Source organism: Heloderma suspectum, chromosome 7 (assembly GCF_057233095.1).
Source record: "Heloderma suspectum isolate Gila_16-S chromosome 7, 16-S_ref, whole genome shotgun sequence".
NCBI lineage: Eukaryota > Metazoa > Chordata > Lepidosauria > Squamata > Helodermatidae > Heloderma > Heloderma suspectum.
The window spans coordinates 39,828,462-39,847,998 of NC_139464.1; the positions used below are offsets into that span (position 1 = coordinate 39,828,462).

Sequence of the window (19,537 nt, forward strand, 5' to 3'; positions counted from 1 at the left end):
GCTGAAAGCAAGGAGGAGCTGAGGAACCTCATGACAAAGGTGAAAGAAGAAAGTGCAAAGGCTGGGTTACAGTTAAACCTCAAAAAAACAAGATTATGGCAACCAGCTTGATTGATAACTGACAAATAGAGGGGGGAAACGTGGAGGCAGTGACAGACTTTGTCTTTCTAGGCACAAAGATTACTGCAGACGCTGACTGCAGCCAGGAAATCAGAATATGTTTACTTCTTGGGAGGACAGCAATGACAAATCTTGATAAAATAGTGAAGAGCAGAGACATCACACTGACAACAAAGGTCCGCATAGTGAAAGCAATGGTATTCCCCGTAGTAACCTATGGCTGTGAGAGCTGGACCATAAGGAAGGCTGAGCGAAGGAAGATAGATGCTTTTGAACTGTGGTGCTGGAGGAAAACTCTGAGAGTGCCTTGGACTGCAAGATCAAACCAGTCCATACTCCAGGAAATAAAGCCAGACTGCTCATTTAAGGGAAGGATATTAAAGGCAAAACTGAAGTACTTTGGCCACATAATGAGAAGACAGGATACCCTGGAGAAGATGCTGATGCTAGGGAAAGTGGAAGGCAAAAGGAAGAGGGGCTGACCAAGGGCAAGGTGGATGGATGATATTCTGGAGGTGACGGGCTCGACCTTGGGGGTGCTGGGGGTGGTGACGGCCAACAGGAAGCTCTGGCGTGGGCTGGTCCATGAAGTCACGAAGAGTCGGAAGCGACTGAACGAATAAACACCATTTGTTGTTGGTGTAGTGGCTAGATTGTTGGACTGGGAGCCAGGAGATCTGGGTTCTAGTACCCGCTCAGCCATGGAAGCTCACTGGGTGACTTTGGGCCAGTCACACACTCTCAGCCCAACCTACCTCACAGGGTTGTTGTTGTGAGGCTAAAATGGAGAGGAGGATTATGTACACCACCTTGGGTTCCTCAAAGAGGAAAAAAGGTGGGATATAAATGTAATACATAAACATCTGTATGACAGAGAAAATTCAACGTGCACATGAAGTGATGTGAAAGGCTACACCAGTTGAATTTCTGACTTTTGTATCTGTATGACACCGAGGGGAAAACTCAGCCGGTGCACATTCCTGCAATATTGCAAAGTTCCTGTGCTGGGAAAAGCGCCGCCTTTTTGCACTGCTGCCTTCCCAAATTGCTCTGAAACGTACGGGAAGGTGTGGGGAAAACGCTGCTAGCCCTCTATACGTACGAGAAGAAAACAAAGCAAGAGAGAGATCAGCTCAAGTCCCACCCCGCCCCCTGTCCACCGCCGCCATCTTAAGTCTTTCTCTCGTTTTCATCTTTCCCGTTCCGCTCAAGACTTTTTGGCGCCAAAACCCTCCGCAGCGGCCCTCATTTAAAAAAAAAAAAAACGGCCGAGGAAGGGGCGGGCTCTGATTTCTGCCTCCCCCAATCGGCTTCGACGTCTGCTGTCCTCGCTCTCTGGCGCCCTGAGGAGGCGGGGTCAGGCGCGCTAAACGTGAGCCAATCCCTTAATGCCTTAGTCTCTTCGAACCAATGGGAGCGAGCGGTGCGTGACGGTAGGCGGGCGGATAATTTTTTTTCGTCCCTTTTGCCGCGAAAAGCCTCTTGCGTCCTCCTGAGGTCGAGGGGCGGAAGGTTGGGCTACGAGGGTCTGAGCCTTCGGTCGGGAAAGCCGGTGAGCGGGGCTGGGGTCGCTAGCCGGGGGTCGGGAGCTGTTCCGTCTTTCTGGCTTCGCGGGCGTCAGTGGGGCGTTGGCAGCTGCTTTCCCCCTTGGCCACGCGGAGGCGTTGCAAGGCCAGGAGAGGGCTCTTCGCCCTTAACGAGAGGCTCTTTTATTAGCGGAACGTAATTCCTCAAGCAGCGTATACTCGGCCTGGTCACCTCAGTTTGTGGCCTGGGAGATGCTTCTCGTCACTCTAGAACAGTCTCCTCAAACCTGGCGCCCTCCAGATGTTTTGGACTTCAACTCCCATCAGCCCCAGCCAGCGTGCTGGGAGTTGTAGTCCAAATCATCTGGAGGGTGCCAGGTTGAGGGAGGCTATCCTACAACCTTCCCCAACTGGTGCTTTCCAGATAAATTGAACTATATCCCTTGCTGGTTGAGGATCATGGGAGTTGTAATCCAACACATGGAGGCTGCCAGGTGGGAAAAGCTGATCATAACAACTTATAAAATGCCTGGTGCACAATGGTTATAGTAAAAAAAAAAGATAAATATTGCTTACAGTCTGAAAAAGGCAGAACCATCAGGAAAGGGGAAAGGACCCATAAGAGAGGGGAAGGAACTAGTGTCTGAAGAAATGGTAATGTGATGAGAGAGGTTCACTTTGGACATGCTCAGATGCACTTTTCATCTTCTTTAAGCCATTCCAGGCCTCAGCTCAGTTTAGATCCTGGACTCCAGCCATTCTGGGATATGTACCTTTTTGCCCCCTTTCAGCTCCTTTTGTTTTTCTGCACAGTGAGTTACCATGTCTGGCTTTGATGACCCTGGCATCTTCTACAGTGACAGCTTTGGTGGAGATCCATTGGTAGATGAGGGGCAAATTCGAAAGTCCCAGCTGCAGAAACGTTTCAAAGAGTTCTTAAGACAATATAGGGTTGGAACAGACCGAACCGGCTTCACCTTCAAATACAGGTGCACTTTCCCCCCATATAAAGTTGAATTTCTTAGTATACTTTATAACTGTTTGACTTTAAACATCTTACTGGGTTAGATTGGTATGGTTGTATTGGTATATGTTATCTAGCTTGGTATATCTAGCAAGAGTCTTCCTGGGTTTGTGAGGTTCTTGTGCTTAGTCATGCGCATCCTCACTTGCCCCCTTTTCCCCCCCATCAGAGATGAGCTCAAACGCCATTACAATCTGGGGGAGTACTGGATTGAGGTGGAGATGGAAGACCTGGCAAGCTTTGATGAAGACCTGGCAGACTACCTCTACAAGCACCCTGCTGAGTACCTCCAACTGGTATGTGCAGGATGGGAAGAGAAGTACTAAGAAAAAGGTGTAGTGGGTTGCAATTGGATCAACTTGGGTATTTCTGTTTCATGAGGAGGACCTGCAACAAAATGTTACTAGCCAGCCATGCCTTCTTCAAGAATGCTCCATTCCGTACCTCCCCGCCCCCCGGTTTTCTAGTATTCTGTTCCAGCAGACACTTTCTATGACTATTAGGGCTGAGTCCTCCTGGAGCTGTTTTTGCCCCATTAGGGTTTAAACATATTTTGTTATGCTTACACATACCTCAGAGTTCATGTGAGCATGCTGATACCTTCTTCTTGTATCACAGTGGTCCCATCCCCACCTGAGTTTGCTATTAGAGTGATAATCACTGGCTTCTGATACTTTCAGCAGTGTCATTCCTTTCCCAGCTAGAGGAAGCAGCAAAGGAGGTGGCTGATGAAGTAACACGTCCTCGTCCAATGGGAGAGGAGGATCTTCAAGATATTCAGGTTATGTTGCGATCAGATGCCAATCCATCCAACATCCGCAGCCTCAAGGTGAGCTGGGTCTACTTGGGGGAAGGAAGAGAAGAAGCTATTCCATAGCATTTTAAAGTAGGAAAAAAAGTAGTTAAAAAGTAGTTAGCAAGGGATGTTAAAAACAACAAAAAGGCTTTCTTCAGTTATGTGCATAGTAAAAGGCAGAGGAAAGAAATGGTGGTTCAGCTATTAAATAAGAATGGCAAAACGATAACAGATGACAAAGAAAAGGCAGAGGTGCTCAATTCCTACTTTGGCTCAGTCTTCTCCCAAAAGAGGGTCTATGACCCCCCTGGCAAAGGCGAAGTACAGGCTGAAGGGGCAGGATTGCAGCTTGAGATCGACAGGCATATGGTCAAGGAACACCTCATTACTTTGAATGAGTTCAAATCTCCAGGGCCAGATGAACTGCATCCTAGAGTCATAAAGGAACTGGCAGAAGAACTCTCAGAACCGCTGTCTATTCTCTTTGAGAAATCATGGAGGACGGGGGAAGTGCCAGATGACTGGAGGAGGGCTAATGTTGTCCCTATCTTCAAAAAGGGTAAAAAGGAGGAACCTGGGAACTACAGACCAGTCAGTCTGACATCAATCCCTGGGAAAATTCTGGAGCAGATCATAAAGCAATCCATCTGGAAGCACCTTGACAACAATGCCGTGATTACTCGAAGCCAACATGGATTTGTCAAAAACAAGTCCTGCCAGACAAATCTGATCTCATTTTTTGATCAAGTAACCTCCCTTGTAGACCGTGGGAATGCTGTAGACATCATATACCTCGACTTCAGCAAAGCTTTCGACAAAGTGCCCCATGATATCCTGATGAGCAAACTAGCTCAAAGTGGGCTAGATGAAACAACGATCTGGTGGATCCACAGTTGGCTACAGAAACAGACTCAAAGAGTGCTTCTCAATGGGACCTTCTCAAACTGGGGAGAGGTAACGAGTGGGGTACCGCAGAGCTCAGTCCTGGGCCCAGTGCTCTTCAACATTTTTATGAATGACTTGGAGGAGGAGGTGCAGGGAATGCTGATCCAATTTGCAGATGACACAAAATTGGGAGGGATAGCTAATACTTTGGAAGACAGAAACAAAATTCAAAGTGATCTGGGTAGACTGGAGCGCTGGGCAGAAAACAACAGAATGACATTTAATAGGGACAAATGCCAAGTTGTGCACCTAGGAAAAAGAAACCAAATGCACAGTTACAAGATGGGGGATACGTAGCTCAACCACACTACAAGCGAGAAGGATCTTGGAATCGTTGTCGATCACAAGCTGAATATGAGCCAACAATGTGATGTGGCTGCAAAAAAGGCAAATGCTCTTTTGGGCTGCATTCATAGAAGCATCGCTTCCAAATCCCGGGAAGTACTAGTTCCCCTCTACTCAGCACTGGTTAGGCCTCATCTGGAGTACTGTGTCCAGTTCTGGGCACCACACTTGAAGAAGGATGCAGACAAACTGGAGAGGGTTCAGAGGAGGGCAACAAAGATGATCAGGGGACTGGAAACAAAGCCCTATGAGGAGAGACTGAAAGAACTGGTCATGTTTAGCCTTGAGAAGAGAAGACTGAGGGGAGATATGATAGCACTCTTCAAGTACTTGAAAGGTTGTCACAGAGAAGAAGGCCAGGATCTCTTCTTGATCATCCCAGAGTGCAGGACACGGAATAATGGGCCCAAGTTACAGGAAGCCAGATTCCGGCTGAACATCAGGAAAAACTTCCTGAGTGTCAGAGCAATACGACAATGGAACCAATTACCTGGGGAGGTGGTGGGCTCTCCCACACTGGAGGCCTTCAAGACGAGGCTGGACAGCCATTTGTCAGGGATGCTCTGACTTGGATTCCTGCATTGAGCAGGGGGTTGGACTCGATGGCCTTGTAGGCCCCTTCCAACCCTACTATTCTATGATTCTATGAAAAGCATAAAGGTTGCTTTATGCCTAGGCATGAGTCAACAGACGTGGGAGACACACTGTAGTTTTACAAAACCTATGTGGGTTCCCTCTGCATCTGTCAGTCTTATTATCACTGTGAAATGTTACATGACATTTGTTGTTTGCTTGTATGGCCCAAAAAGTTCGATTCACCTTTCCTGTTCGGGCAAAACAAAAACATGAATTGGTTACTAACTCTATACATAGGAAGCTGCCCTAAGGAATCATCATGTCTATGGCCAAATATTTTAGAGGACTGAGCTTAAAAAACAAAAAAGGACAGCTATGTAAAAGCTGAATTCTGTAGTTGGAGCAAATTATGCAAATCAGGCACATGTATGAAATATTTTGCTTAGCATTCTTTTACGTTCTGTTCCACCCTGTTCTCCCCCGCCCCCAGAAATTGGCACATTATGCTTTTAAAACTTACTTTGTTAGGTAATAAGGAATAGAAGTTGGGATCTGTGGCTCTTTTGTATGTCTCCTTGAATGCTCCGTGTGTGTGTACATGTCAGAGTTTTCTTTGTAGTTCCATCACAGCTGTGATTTCTCCCTGTTCATTTTGCAGTCTGAGCAGATGTCTCATCTTGTGAAGATCCCAGGAATCATTATTGCTGCAACTGCGGTGAGAGCCAAAGCAACCAAAATCACCATCCAGTGCCGCACCTGCCGGAACGTCATCCCCAACATTGCCTTGCGTCCTGGCCTGGAAGGATATGCTCTCCCTCGGAAGTGCAGCACGTAAGAGAAGAGGCTCAAAGTTCCTTTTCCAATTTCACCAGCTCTGTTGCTTGTTCATTTCATGCCACATATAAAGACTTTTTCAGCTGCAGTCCTATACTAACTTGAGAGTAAGCACCATTGATTTCAATGGGACTTAGATCTAGGCATTTATGCATGGGATTGTGCCATTAATTGCTTGTTTTACAGCACAGTCCTATGCATCTTTACTAAAATGGAAGACCCGCTAAGTGTAAAGGGAGCTTAGTCTCAAGTAAGCGGGCATAAGATTGCAGCTTTCATATTGTCTTTTTAAATATTTTTATATCCTGCCTTTTACTTAAGGTTCTGTACATATATAACCCCTCCCCACACAAAGAAAAACATGCAGTTTAGGCCCTCATTGAAGTCAGCACAGATCAGTTAAAATCATTGTGCCCTCATAAATTCCTAAAAACATCCACAGACTAAGCTTAGTGGGAAGTTCCACAAAAGTGGCACCACAGGAAAGGCACCATTACCCTGAAACCCCCAGTACTGGGGCATGTAAAGCAAAGCTTTTTCTTCATAACATTTCTTTCATAGAAATACATTCCTGTATTTACATACTGTATATCTCTACATTCTGAATCATAAAGCCTGGCATTAAACACTATGACCAGGATCTTCTAGTTAAAAGAGTGGGTTGGGTAAACCAAATCTTCTTGAGGAGTACCCTCTCAATTTTCCATCATCGTACCCCCAGAGCCTCCATAAGTCACCCTGCCTTTTGAACAACCTTATTCTGTATTACTGTGTATTCGTTCTTGCCTTATTGTTATTTGCATTGGGGCCTCCTGCCAGGCAGAAATGTGGGATATAAATATTTTAAATCTGTTGATAAATAAATCTAGATTCTCCTGAATCTTGTCCTGTTTTGGAGTCCACACATTCTTGGGTGAAAGATGAGCAGTTGGTAGTATTCAGTTCAGTGCTAGTGCTAACGTTAATTACACTGCAGTAGCATAAGCGACTCCAGTGCAACTCCAATAGCATTTGTTAGTACCATCGGTTTTCCAGGGAAACCCATCGCGTAGCAAATTCTATTGGCATTGTGTTAGAGGTCACTTACGCTAGCACAACAGAATTTACGTTAGCGCTAGTGTCAAATTGGATACTGCCAATTGGAATTAGGGGAGACCTGTGTGGGAACTTGGTCTCTTCTAGCTTGCCTTCTCCGTGTGCAAGGAGCTTGATGGCTGAAGCTTCCATATGCCTTTGGCTTATCCTATATCCATCAGAGCATGTTTCAGCAGCAGTCAATAACATATCAGCTATTCAGAGCGACCCAATAACATACTGGTTATCCAGAATGACCCTTTTCACTTGAGCTGACTAATAGGGGCTTTGGATTACCTTTTTCCTGGAATAAGCAGGAGAGAACTGTTCTCAAAGTGATTTATTATGCCCAATAAGTTTCAGAACAAAATTCCTTCTTCAGGGGCAATTCTTTTCATCAGCAGCCTGCAAAGGTGAATTCTTATGGCGTTCTCCTTTATTGAGAGAACCGTAAGTCATTAAAGGAGGAAGCCATAAGAGTTTGCAGGCTGCTGATGAGAAAAATTGCCTTTGAAGAAGGAATTTTAATCTGAAACACTTTGGGCATAAATACATTAAATAAATAAATTCAGCACCTCTTGTTTCTGACTATTCTTTTCCAACGCAGCACAGGTCAAACCCAGCCGTGTTATATTTTAGTCTGCCTGCCTGAGATCAGCAGTCCTCTGAAGGCCTTCCCCTTCACACTGTTGTGAAAGTGAGTGGGACCTAGTTGGCATATAGACTCCACATGAGCCTGAGATGGGAGGGTTCAGATCTTGCTTAGACATAGCAGGTAACCTTGTGCACTTTTGCTGCCTTTGGATTGCATTTCCCCAATCTGCAAAACAGAAATTTTCATGACACTAGGACCTCAGTCTGCTTTCTCCAACCTGATGCTCTTCAGATGTGTTGGGCTACAATTTTCAGCATGCTCTAGCCAGCCATGCTTTGTCCAGCACATCTGGAGGGCACCAGGTTGGGGAAAGCTGACTTAGTGGCTAAGTTGTTATAAGGGTGAACTAGACAAAGATGACCAAGCACTCTGTGTAACCCCCTTTTAACTTTTAATTGGCCCCTTGCCTTACCTGCTGCCAATCTATTCCTTTCAGGGAGCAGAACGTCCTAGCAAAGTGCCCTTTGGACCCATACTTCATTGTTCCAGACAAGTGCAAATGTGTAGATTTCCAGACCTTGAAGCTCCAGGAGTCACCGGATGCTGTCCCGCACGGGGAGATGCCCCGGCACATGCAGCTCTACTGTGATAGGTGATGCCTCTCTGACTGTCCTTTTCATCAGCTGATTTTGACAAGGGAATTTGATTAAGGGGGACAAGGCCATAGCTCAGCAGAAGAGCATGTGCCTTATGTACCAAATTCCCCAGTTTCAATCCCTAGGGCATCTTCAACCAAAAGGATCAGGTAGCAAGCGCTGGGAAAGACCTCTGTGCCTGAGATCTTGGAGAGATACCGCCTTCCCTTACCCAGTGTCCTCCATGGCCAATGGCTATTGTGGTTAGGAATTATGGGAGTTGCAGTCCAACACATCTGGAGGTTGTCAGGTTAGAGAAGCCTGGCCTAGCTGGACCACAGAAAAAATTCTGTTCTTGAGTTATTTATGCTGCAGCTATTTAACAGATTTGGAAGGAACCAAAAGACTAACTTCTAGTCCAGTTCCCAGCTAGAATAGTGGGTTCTGTACCCCCCAGCAGCATGGTGCAGATCAGTGCGATTATGTCTTGACTTTTATTTGCTGCTTTCAGTGTTTTAGATATATCAAAAGGGAAAGCAGGATAAAAATACCTGGGAATAAATAAAATTTATAGTGTGTCCCTCCTGTCCCAGTTCTACAAGGCTTGAGAGCTGCACATTGTGTAACCCTTTGTCGTTTGGGAGGAAACAAAAGTGATAATCAAGTTTAATTAGCTTTTTCTTCTTCCTGTGTCCCCCCCTCCCCCCGCTTATGCTCACAATTCACTTTCCAGGTATTTATGTGACAAGGTTGTCCCTGGGAACAGAGTTACTATCATGGGCATCTACTCCATCAAGAAGGCTGGCCTTACTAAGAACAAAGGCCGGGACAATGTTGGAGTGGGCATCCGAAGCTCTTACATCCGTGTAGTTGGAATCCAAATAGACACTGAAGGCTCAGGTAAACCTATTCTTGGGAAGCTCTGTCACTCATTGGAGGTTTTTAATAATGTGGTGCCTTTTTGCATTCTTGTTTGATCATCTGCTAGTGCAACGGTGGGCAACACATGGGCCACATGCAGTCCCCCTAGGCCTTTTCTGTAGCCCCCACTGCCACCAAAAATCGACAGCACAACAGAGGCCAAAAAAGCCTGTTATATCACCTTTTTTGCCACACTGCCAAATTTGGGCAGCAAACTACCCCTTTTTTTGCTGCACCACTGACCTTTAGCAGCAAAATCACAGTGGGGAGGGATGTGGTCCCTGTTGAGTTCGGTGGGGAGGGGAATTGGCCCCAGAACAGCTGAAGTTGCCCCCAGCACAGCATCGCTGTGCTGGGGAATGCCTTGGTTTGAAGAGCAGATCTTTGGTGTTTCAGCTGAGAGGCAACTTGTCTCAAGTTGACCTGGCTCACCACTCAAATGCTTTTCCACTATGTTAACTTTTTAATGCAGCATATAATAATAAAAAACAATAGATTCTGGACCACTGGCTATTTGATGTGATTAACTTGATAGTGTAAATAGAAGCAATCATGTTATCCACCATCAGAGTCAGTTTTGTCATATTAAAACATAGCTGGGTACTCCATTTGAGGATGTGGCTTCTCTTGAGTGAAAAATGGATGAAGGGCTTCGAAGTGTGCAGAAAGACCCACTAATGCTGGAATATGTGTATAATACAGGCTAGCTCAACATCACAGCCAATGCTAGAAATACTTAAACTCAAGTATCCTGCTGAAGCGTCCTGATGGTTTAGCATTTCTGAATCTTTTTTCTTCCCCTCTTTAGGGCGCAGTGTCAGTGGCTCAGTGACTCCACAGGAAGAAGAGGAGTTTCGGCGTCTTGCTTCCATGCCCAGTATTTACGAGATGATTGCCAAAAGTATTGCTCCCTCCATCTATGGCAGTAATGATATCAAGAAGGCTATTGCATGCATGCTATTTGGAGGCTCTCGAAAGAGGTATCAGGCAATTGGGGTGAACAAAGTGATACAGTTAGGAGGAAGGAAACTCTCTTTGCGCCTCTCATCCTACAGGAGAGCTTACATGTTTTAAATTTCCTTTGCCTTCAAGGTGTGTTGTGACTGCTCCTGTTAGGTAGAGTAGGGCCATTTATCCAAGAAATAAAGGCCATCTTAGACATGTTCCTTTTTCACTGAGGTAGACTAGAAAGCAAAAGGATGTTGACACAACACTGTTGTTTCCCCACGTCCTAATGATCTTGATGCTTTTGGTAGCTGCTGTTGGGTAGACTCTGAATTTCAGTAGCAATTTCAGTAGCAAACTCAGATGGTTAGGGCTGAGGAATGGAGACAAAGGGGGACACTGAGAAACAAGAGAGGTATTGGGCATGCGTGGGGGAGCCTGAAGGTTTGCAGAAATGCAAAGGGTTTTATCCAGTGGATTTTATTCATTGTTAGTCTAACTTAAGTCCCATTTATTTCATGATCTACTCCAAATAGGACTAACATTGGATACAACCCAAAAAAGTGTTAGGGGAAAAAAACACTGAATGAGATTAAAAAACGTTTCCTCCCCCAAAAAACATCCCAATGAAGACTAATTATTCGCGCTAGCGACAGAATAGTGAGTGTCAGTTGGAAAATGTATTATTTATTTAAAGTATTTTTATCCTGCTCCACAACCAAGGAGGCTCCCAGAGTGGCTTACATGCAATCAGCAAAACAAGCTGGTCCCTGCCTGCAGGCTTACAATCTAGAAAGACATGACATGCAAGGAAAAAGCGATCTGGAGGGAGGAGGGAAAAAATTTAAGTGGCTTTCAGTGGGGAAGCAATAGCCCTGCTTCCCCTTTTATTTCCCCCATTATTCTGTTGAAATGAAATTGGCAAACCAGTGGGGTAGTGAGGGATAAGTTACTACAAGATTGTAGTATCCTGGAGAAGGACATGGCTAGTTGGAACTCTGTGCTGGAGCACTCCTGTTAGGAGATGAAGAGTATATACTGCAACACTTTGTTGCAGGTCCCACTTGTGTGAAGTGACTTGCCCAATGTGGTCTGAGTATATGAGATGTTACTGATGAGGAGTGCAAGACTCCTGTCTCTAAAGCTCCAGGATACTACCCCAGCTGTTTCGTAGACATCCTAATGGTCACCGGGGGGGGGGGGGGGGGCGGCGCTTTCTGAACAAATTGTCCATCTTCTTGCTTGCTTGCTCTACAGGCTTCCTGATGGGTTGGCCCGCAGAGGAGATATTAATCTGCTTATGATGGGAGACCCTGGTACAGCCAAGTCCCAGCTCCTAAAGTTTGTAGAAAGATGTTCGCCCATTGGGGTAAGTGTCCCAGGTGACAGTTGTATTCTGCCACTCTGGGGCTTTTCAAAACAATATTTCTTTATTGCTCTGCAAGAAAATTACCTTGCAATATATAATAAATACCTAGATGAATCTACAAGAATATAATCCAAGGATACATCAAAAGCTCATTAAAACTATAGATCACCAGTTTAAAAATCTTGGTATTCATGATTTCTGATTTGAATGTTAGCTGCATCTCCTATGAGATTTCTCATATCTGATTCTCTAATAATGCTTGTCAGTTTGCTGTACAGGCCAAAACAGCCATGAGCATGTGTCACTTTACTCTAAGCAGGGGAGAAACTAGCATCAGGGGCGAATGACTAGGTGTTGACAGGGATATTGCAGGCCTTTTTAGGAAGGTTTACCTCAGCCTTGCAATTAAAAGTGCTATCCCACCTGCTCAGATAAATAGATAGGTATTTGCAGCCTGAAAGAAAAGAAACATCAGCATTAAGTTTCTTTGCCTGTTTTCCTGAAAGCAATTCTTATTTGGCCATTTCCCTAATTGTCTGTGCTATTTACAAGCCTGCTTTATACGTGCAGAGTCCAACTTCTTTTAAACATAGTGTTGCTAAAGTAATCTTTATGCCACAGTAATAACACTTGCAGTCATGTCCTTCAAGCAGCTTCGCACAATATGCTTGGCATGCATGTCACATTTGTCAATAGAGATGCTGATTTCAGGTTGGAATTGAGCTGAAAACTGAATTTGGGCAAGCAAGCCTTTTCTTCTCTAGCATAATGGCTTTTGTAGTTGTCACAGTGACATAGCAGTTAGACATCAAAAATAATGTCTGTTTTGGCCCTGAATTCCAGGATGCCTTCATTGTTTAATTGGTGAAAACACTACTCACCACTTAGAATATTTGCCACACCATTACATTTTTTTTGCTTTCGGATTCAGTGTCCATGTCAGTATGTGGAGCTGACTCCTAGGGTGGGCACCATGTAAGTGTTACACCCCCACCGCTCCTCCTTGGCTCAGCTTGGGGTGGATTCTCATGACCTCTGAAGTTGTGGGTTTGTAAAAATTAAACTGTTCCTTTGAATGGCTCAACATGCATCTCTGTTGCAACTCATCTTCTCCTGGAAAACCTTCTTAAAAGGCTGAGCAGAACCATGAACTGGACTTTTTGAACCATTCACATGACCTGTTTAACAACTTCACTCTAGCATCTGTAACTTGTTCTCCTGAACCCAATGGCTGGAGTGTTGATTAATGCACTTGTTGACTTGTCATCCTCTCACCTCCTTACTGGCTTCTTTCCATGATGTAAGTTAGTCTGATCATGAGGTGAGCTGGATGTGGCTCTTCACTGTTCTTTTCCTAATTCTTCTCTATTCCAGTGCTTTCTGTCATGCTCTGTGTAAGCTGGATTGCCTGTTCAGGAAGATTTGCTCAAGTGAAGTTTCAGATCTAAGCTCCCATTGTCTTTTATGGTTGCTGATCAGGCCTAGTGTTGACAGCTGTGTCACACAATGTTTTCCTTAATTGGACTTGTCAACAAAATAGATATATTCTCCCTCCTTTTTCCTCTCAGGTATACACCTCTGGGAAAGGCAGCAGTGCAGCTGGTCTGACCGCTTCAGTGATCAGAGATCCATCTTCACGAAGCTTCTTCATGGAAGGTGGAGCCATGGTGTTGGCTGATGGGGGCGTGGTTTGCATCGATGAATTTGACAAGGTACAAAAAGGATGGACCAGAAAAAGGCTGTGTTGTAATGCTGCCAAGAAACAATGGTTGAATTGTGGGGATACACCAGTCCCAAATGCCCTGGTGCCTCTGACTAGGCTTTAGGGATCGCACAAAAAAGGGAAGGGCAGGACAGTGTATTAATATAAGTATTCAGTTACATTTGAGGGCATTGTCAGCAGGAAAGAGACAGTAAAATGCTGTGGCACCCTAGAAGCTATTAAACTTTATTAAGACTGAGGAGAAATAGTTAATACTCCTGAGGTAAATATTTTTCAGAATCTTCGTCAACCTCTAAAAGCAAACTACCAACTTTTTGACCTTGGAATATTAACCATTCATGTACCAGCAGGTTCTAAAATAGTCTTAATTACATATTTGATTGGCCTTTTGACAAATGTTTACCTCAGGAATTGAACCATTTCTGCACCTGTCCAATTAAGAAGTCACAAAAGTGAACAACACTCTTCATCAGACTAGATGTTAACTGGGGCTGTGAGGGAGAAGTGTAGTTAGGCATGTTGAGAGAGCCCCAGTTTGCAGTTCATAGTAATCTTACTGCTGTTACTTTGGGATTTTTCTAAAATGCAAGGCAGTTTTGGTCTACTGTGGCATGAACTTTCATGGGCAATGATTGCATTCCATCAGGTGCATGAAATAACCAAGAAAGATATTTGGTATCTGAATATAAATATGCATGAGTTGAAAGCCAAATTATCAAGGTGAGAACTAAAGATAACAGAGCACAAGCTCTGGAATTTCAAACATATCATGATTGCAGCACAGCCAGTTAGAGGGCAATTTACTTCATATGCAGATAAAAATCACCCATCATTCTTGCTCAAGTCCTGAAATGGTAGGCAGCTGGTGACTGTCCAAGGATATGAGAACATCTGATTTGACTATTTGCTTTGCTCCACGTAGCGCAGTCATAATAAACAAGATCCAGAGTCAAACTGACTCTTCTATGCTTCTGCCTGCCAACTGTGTTCACCTGTGTCCTATTGCCCAAGAGTGGCTTGTCTGGCCCTTTGCTGGCTTTTAGGTTGACGGTGAAAACATTTTTGTTTTGCCGGGCCTTCAGTTTGGCTTGGGGGCTTTTTTCATACCTGCTACTCAGATAAAACTAATCAGGTTCTGTTTTTGTGTGTTTTTATGCACCTTTTATATTGATGTTTTACACTAGATTGTATTTAAATGGTTATAAGCCCTCTTGGGGGCCTTTTCAGATGATGGGTGGGATGTGTGTGTGCTCTAAGTAAATGAGCTGGAGGTTCAGGCATGCTGTCTAATGCATATGTTACATGTCCCACTTTCTAGAGAGGTGAGGTTGATGGATACGTGAGACGGGGCCTTTTCTGTGACAGCACCCCTGTTGTGGAACTCCCTCTTCAGGAAGATTAGGCTCCCCTTCTCTTTATTGTCCTTTAGATAGCTGAAAAGAGCAATGTTCTGCCGAGCTTTTAATCGTTGATGCTGCTTTCTGATTGTACTATTAATCCCTGGCTTTGTTGTATAAAGCATTGCTTAGCTTTTTGTAGTTTATGTATTTCATGCCTTGTATTGTTTTATTTGTATATCACCTTTAGCACTCATTGATCGTAGTGATGATATGAAAATATTATAAATAAATGCGCCTGAAGCTTTTAGTGTAGAATGGCAGCCTACTGGGGAGAGGCCATAGCTCAGTGGTACAGCGCCTGCTTTGCATGCAGAAAGTCCCAGTTTCGATCCCCAGCATCTCCAGGTAGGGCAAGAAAAAATCCTGCCTGAAACCCTGGAGAGCCATTGCTGCCAGTAAGTGTTGATAATACTGGGCTAAACAGACCATTGGTCTGACTCATTATAAATCAGCTTCCTATTTTCTTAACTCCTATTTTGACCAATATTTTCTTGACCTGTGTTCTCCTGAGCATGTGTGAATCTTTTTACTGTGGAGTGTCAGCCTCACAAAAACTCAAGACTGGGTAGTATGGTGTGAGTTTCTCTTTTTTTTGTTCTATGCTTTTGGGCATTGAAATGCTGCAGTTTTTGCAGCAGCAGGAGCCTGGGGTGATTAGCGTCTTACACCACTCCCTGTGTCTGATAGAACAGGAGACGGGAAAGGCCGCTTAATGCTCTGCCATTCACATTCCCATATGAAAAACCTGACTTAGTAATTTTTTTGATTCTGTTCTCTCTCCCCCCACACACACACCTTCGGAAAGATGCGTGAGGATGATAGGGTGGCTATCCACGAAGCTATGGAGCAACAGACTATCTCCATCGCCAAGGTGAGTTTGTGAGGCGGCATCAGCCTCTGTGTAGAACTTGCCACATCCTTGCTTTAAGTATCTTCAGTGCATGGGCCTCATGCTTGCAATGTATGCTCTTCTGTGGCTCTGAATTGTAAGTATCTAATGTGGTGGGCTTCATTTCTCCTTACTGGCACGTGGAGAGAGCTGGTGGGTTTCCAAAGTGACGACAAGCATCATATAACCTTAACCTGTGTGTCCTGCCTCTACTCAAGCAAGAGTCCAGAGAAGGACATGCAGATGGGGTCAGTGTTCTGCCTATTTTGCTGTACTTAAGATACTTTAGACTCCTATTGACATCTGTTTCTTTTCACCGTGCAGGCTGGTATCACGACCACCCTAAATTCACGCTGCTCTGTGTTAGCGGCTGCCAACTCCGTCTTTGGGCGCTGGGATGAAACTAAAGGCGAGGAGAACATAGATTTCATGCCCACCATCTTGTCCCGATTTGACATGATCTTCATTGTCAAAGATGAACACAATGAGGAAAGAGACATGGTAGGTGGGCTGGATAGCTCAGTGCAGGAATGGCGGAGTGGGTGGGAAGGGTTGCCTGCTTGGGGAAAGCAGCTTGTAACGGCGGAAGAAGGACCTATTTTTATTTGATATGGACCTATTTTTCATCCATTTTTATTCCGCACACTTCTGGAGGAAGGATAGACATAGAATCCAGTTTTCTGTTGACCAACAGTAGTGCTTCTTGATTGACTTGCCCTCCTAAGTAGCATAGCGTCCTTGCCAAAATGTAGCATCTTCTCAGGGTGATATCCAAAAGCCAGTACGATCCAATGCTTAGAGCAGGGGTGCTCAACCTCTTTCAGCCTAAGGGCCAAATTCCATTTTGAAGAAGCTCTTGGGGGGCCAGGTTCCAGCAGTAGGCAGGGCTGAAGGCAAAAGGGGGTGAGGCTAAAATACAAAAACATTCCAGCATACTTTAGCTTAAAGCTCTTACTGCCAATTACTAAGCTGTAGGAGAGGCATTTCTGTCTTTCAGAATGGGGGAAAAACCAGCACAAAAGCCAAGAAACGACCAAACGATAGGTGTTTAGGGGAAAGAGTGGGACATGGGGAATGGGACATGGCCACTTGGGAAGCCTGCACAGGCTGGGATTTGTCACAGGGCTTGAGGTTCTTTGCTACTGGGTTAGACTGTTTGATCTGGGACCTCTTTTGTTGAAGTCCCAGACTTCTGCCCTGGAATATCCTGCTACTTGTCAGGGCCACAAAGCTTTCCTCCTCTGTGGAACGGGAATATTGTAGATCTGTTGCACATGGTGATTTGTTTTAAAGATTGCAGAACAGTTTATTGATCCTGCTTCCTGAAGGATCAGTAATACTAAGGTGAAGGAGAATGGAGCCATTGTTAAAAAGGTCAAGTCAGCACTTCTTTAAATGAATACCCTGACAGTTGCAGGTCTCTTGCAAGTCAAAAGGCATGGTGGGGAGGGGGTGTTCCTTCTGTTTTTTGTGTCCAAACCTCTTGCTCTGTGCTACATCCCTAGACGCTGGCCAAGCATGTGATGGCTTTGCATGTGAGTGCCCTGACACAGACCCAGGCTGTTGAAGGCGAGATTGAGCTGAACAAACTGAAGAAGTTGATTGCTTACTGCCGCACGTGAGTCACTTGGAAGAATAATCACCTGGGAAGGATGGCAGGAACCTCTTTAGCAGGCTTCAGGATGGGCTGAGCTCAGCTAGGTGTGAGATGTATGTATCCTGCTCATCCTCCCCACCCACCCCAGATACAGTCTTTAAGCAAAAGCCTGAAGGGTCTGTGAATTTCAGCAGAGGACCAGGAAAGTGGAAAGCAGCTGCTTAACCTTTTCCCCTCTGGTTGTTTTAATCTCTTCTCTCCCCCTCCTCTCCTGCTTTTCTGTCCGCAAGTGAAAATGTATGAATCTTCCAGTCTTTCCCTGCAGGCAGAAAAACAGCTGAGGGGAGGAGTGATTTTCAGCTGGAAATTTATTCTATTTATCTGTCCACACACCCCTTGATCCTTTACTGAAATTTGGTGCAGAGGGGGCTTAAGTCAAAGGGGGGAGAGATCCATGCAAGTGCTGGGGAACCTGAGCTGGAGGATGCGGTTGCACTCATGTTCTGATTGTGAGCTTTCCATAGGCACCTGGATGACCTCTGTGGGAAACAGGATGCTGGACTAGATCTGCCTTTGGTCTGATCCAGCAGTGCTGCTCTTACTTAGTTATATCATTTCTATACCGCCCAGTAGCCTAAGATCTCTGGTTGGTTCCAGATTCACAAAAATTACAATTCACAAAAATTACAAACCACAAGATAATAGAACATAATATTAAAATTTTAACATACAAAATTTAAAACAATTTAAGCAGCTTAAAACAATTTCAGTAAGATACTAGAGCTATTAAAGACTGCTGACATAAATGCCCCATCATACACCATCATACACCATTAAATGCCTGGGAGTAGAGGACAATCTTAACCTGGCACCAAAAAGATGACACTGCTGGTGCCAGGTGGGCCTCAGTGAGCAGATCATTCTAAAATTGGGAGGCCACCACTGAGAAGGCCCTTTCAATTGTTGCCACCTCCAAGCCTCCCTTGGAGGTGGTACTCAAAGGAAAACCTCAGAAGTTGATCATAGTGTCTGGGTAGGTTCACGTCAGGACATGTTTGAATTGCATATGGTGTCTGGTTTGGGACTGAGCATTGTAGAAATGTCCTATCAGTTGCCTTGTTTGGGGTTACTTAACTTGTTCTTGAGATGCATGAGACTTGTACAATTCTTTCCAAAAACAAATTCCAGAGGGGTAGTAGCCATGTTAGTATGTTGGAAAAAGGAGAGAAGGTGTTGAAATGAAACACTGGTACTTCCATCAGCTGTGAAATGTGATCTGCCTTTTCTGATGCTAATAATACTAGACTTCTAGGAGAGAAGTCACTCTTCACTGGAGATGCTGTTGTTTCACAAGGTTAGGTACATCCATAATAATTTCCTCAAATAAGCATTCATGCTAAACACATTGCCCACCGTGGCTTTAACATTTTCGAGTGGGCTTTTTATTGTTGTAAAGCAAACTGAGGACTGCCATTGAACAAATCTTTGCACTGCTCTCTTCCATTCCTAGCCCTATCCCAAAATCCACAATGCAAAGCCTTCCAGAATGATGTGAAGGTGCATCATTTTGGTACCATTTTTGTAACATGATTATCAGATTTGGTTTGTGGAATTTGGACTTCCTGTCTACATGAACTGGGTAGTGCTACTGGGTTTTGGGACAACATTGAGCACCAGGAGATGGTTTGGAAAAAGCCGAATTGCATCTCTAAAAATCTGCTCAAAAGTATAAGGCTATTTCCAGCTTATGGCTTGAAAGGCACTCATGGTCTTCCAGGTGGATGACATTTAAGAAGAGCTGTGGAAGAGCTAGTTGGGCATAGGGATCTCTGTATTTGTGCAAGACTTGGATAATACCTGTTGATTTTACTGAGTCCTGCAATGCCTCCTCTAGGAAGTGTGGTCCTCGTCTTTCTGCAGAGGCTGCAGAGAAGCTGAAGAACCGCTACATCCTCATGCGCAGTGGTGCCCGCCAGCATGAAAGGGAAAGTGACCATCGATCCAACATTCCCATTACAGTCAGGTGAGGACACAGCACATGTCTTTGGGTGGTGAAAAGCAATGAAATTATGCTTCTGAAGGATATGTCTGTGCTGTGGCCCACTCCCTTGAGCCATTCCAAGACTCAACCCATTGTTTGGACAAGACAGTTGACTTTTTTTTTCTCAGTATAGATGTGTAGATGACAGATGCATTTGCTTCCACTGGCCCCTTGGATATAGT

At 44.7% G+C, this 19,537-nt stretch overlaps 1 protein-coding gene across 3 annotated transcripts in view; it reads left to right on the top strand.

The window, feature by feature from the left end:
• The first annotated feature begins 1,614 nt into the window (after positions 1 to 1,614).
• MCM5 (minichromosome maintenance complex component 5) overlaps positions 1,615 to 19,537 on the top strand; it is a 37,865-nt gene continuing 19,942 nt past the window's right edge. For all 3 annotated transcript variants that reach the window (XR_014784281.1, XM_084809708.1, XM_084809707.1), the window contains exons 1-14: positions 1,615 to 1,672; positions 2,460 to 2,635; positions 2,840 to 2,966; positions 3,371 to 3,499; positions 5,991 to 6,163; positions 8,332 to 8,487; positions 9,204 to 9,370; positions 10,200 to 10,371; positions 11,594 to 11,705; positions 13,274 to 13,417; positions 15,634 to 15,699; positions 16,042 to 16,218; positions 17,223 to 17,335; positions 19,209 to 19,337. Coding sequence is in view for 2 of the 3 variants with exons in the window: in XM_084809708.1 (XP_084665834.1) it covers positions 2,469 to 2,635; positions 2,840 to 2,966; positions 3,371 to 3,499; positions 5,991 to 6,163; positions 8,332 to 8,487; positions 9,204 to 9,370; positions 10,200 to 10,371; positions 11,594 to 11,705; positions 13,274 to 13,417; positions 15,634 to 15,699; positions 16,042 to 16,218; positions 17,223 to 17,335; positions 19,209 to 19,337 (1,832 nt within the window). In the remaining variant the exon portion in view is untranslated. The remainder of the gene's footprint in view (positions 1,673 to 2,459; positions 2,636 to 2,839; positions 2,967 to 3,370; positions 3,500 to 5,990; positions 6,164 to 8,331; positions 8,488 to 9,203; positions 9,371 to 10,199; positions 10,372 to 11,593; positions 11,706 to 13,273; positions 13,418 to 15,633; positions 15,700 to 16,041; positions 16,219 to 17,222; positions 17,336 to 19,208; positions 19,338 to 19,537) is intronic.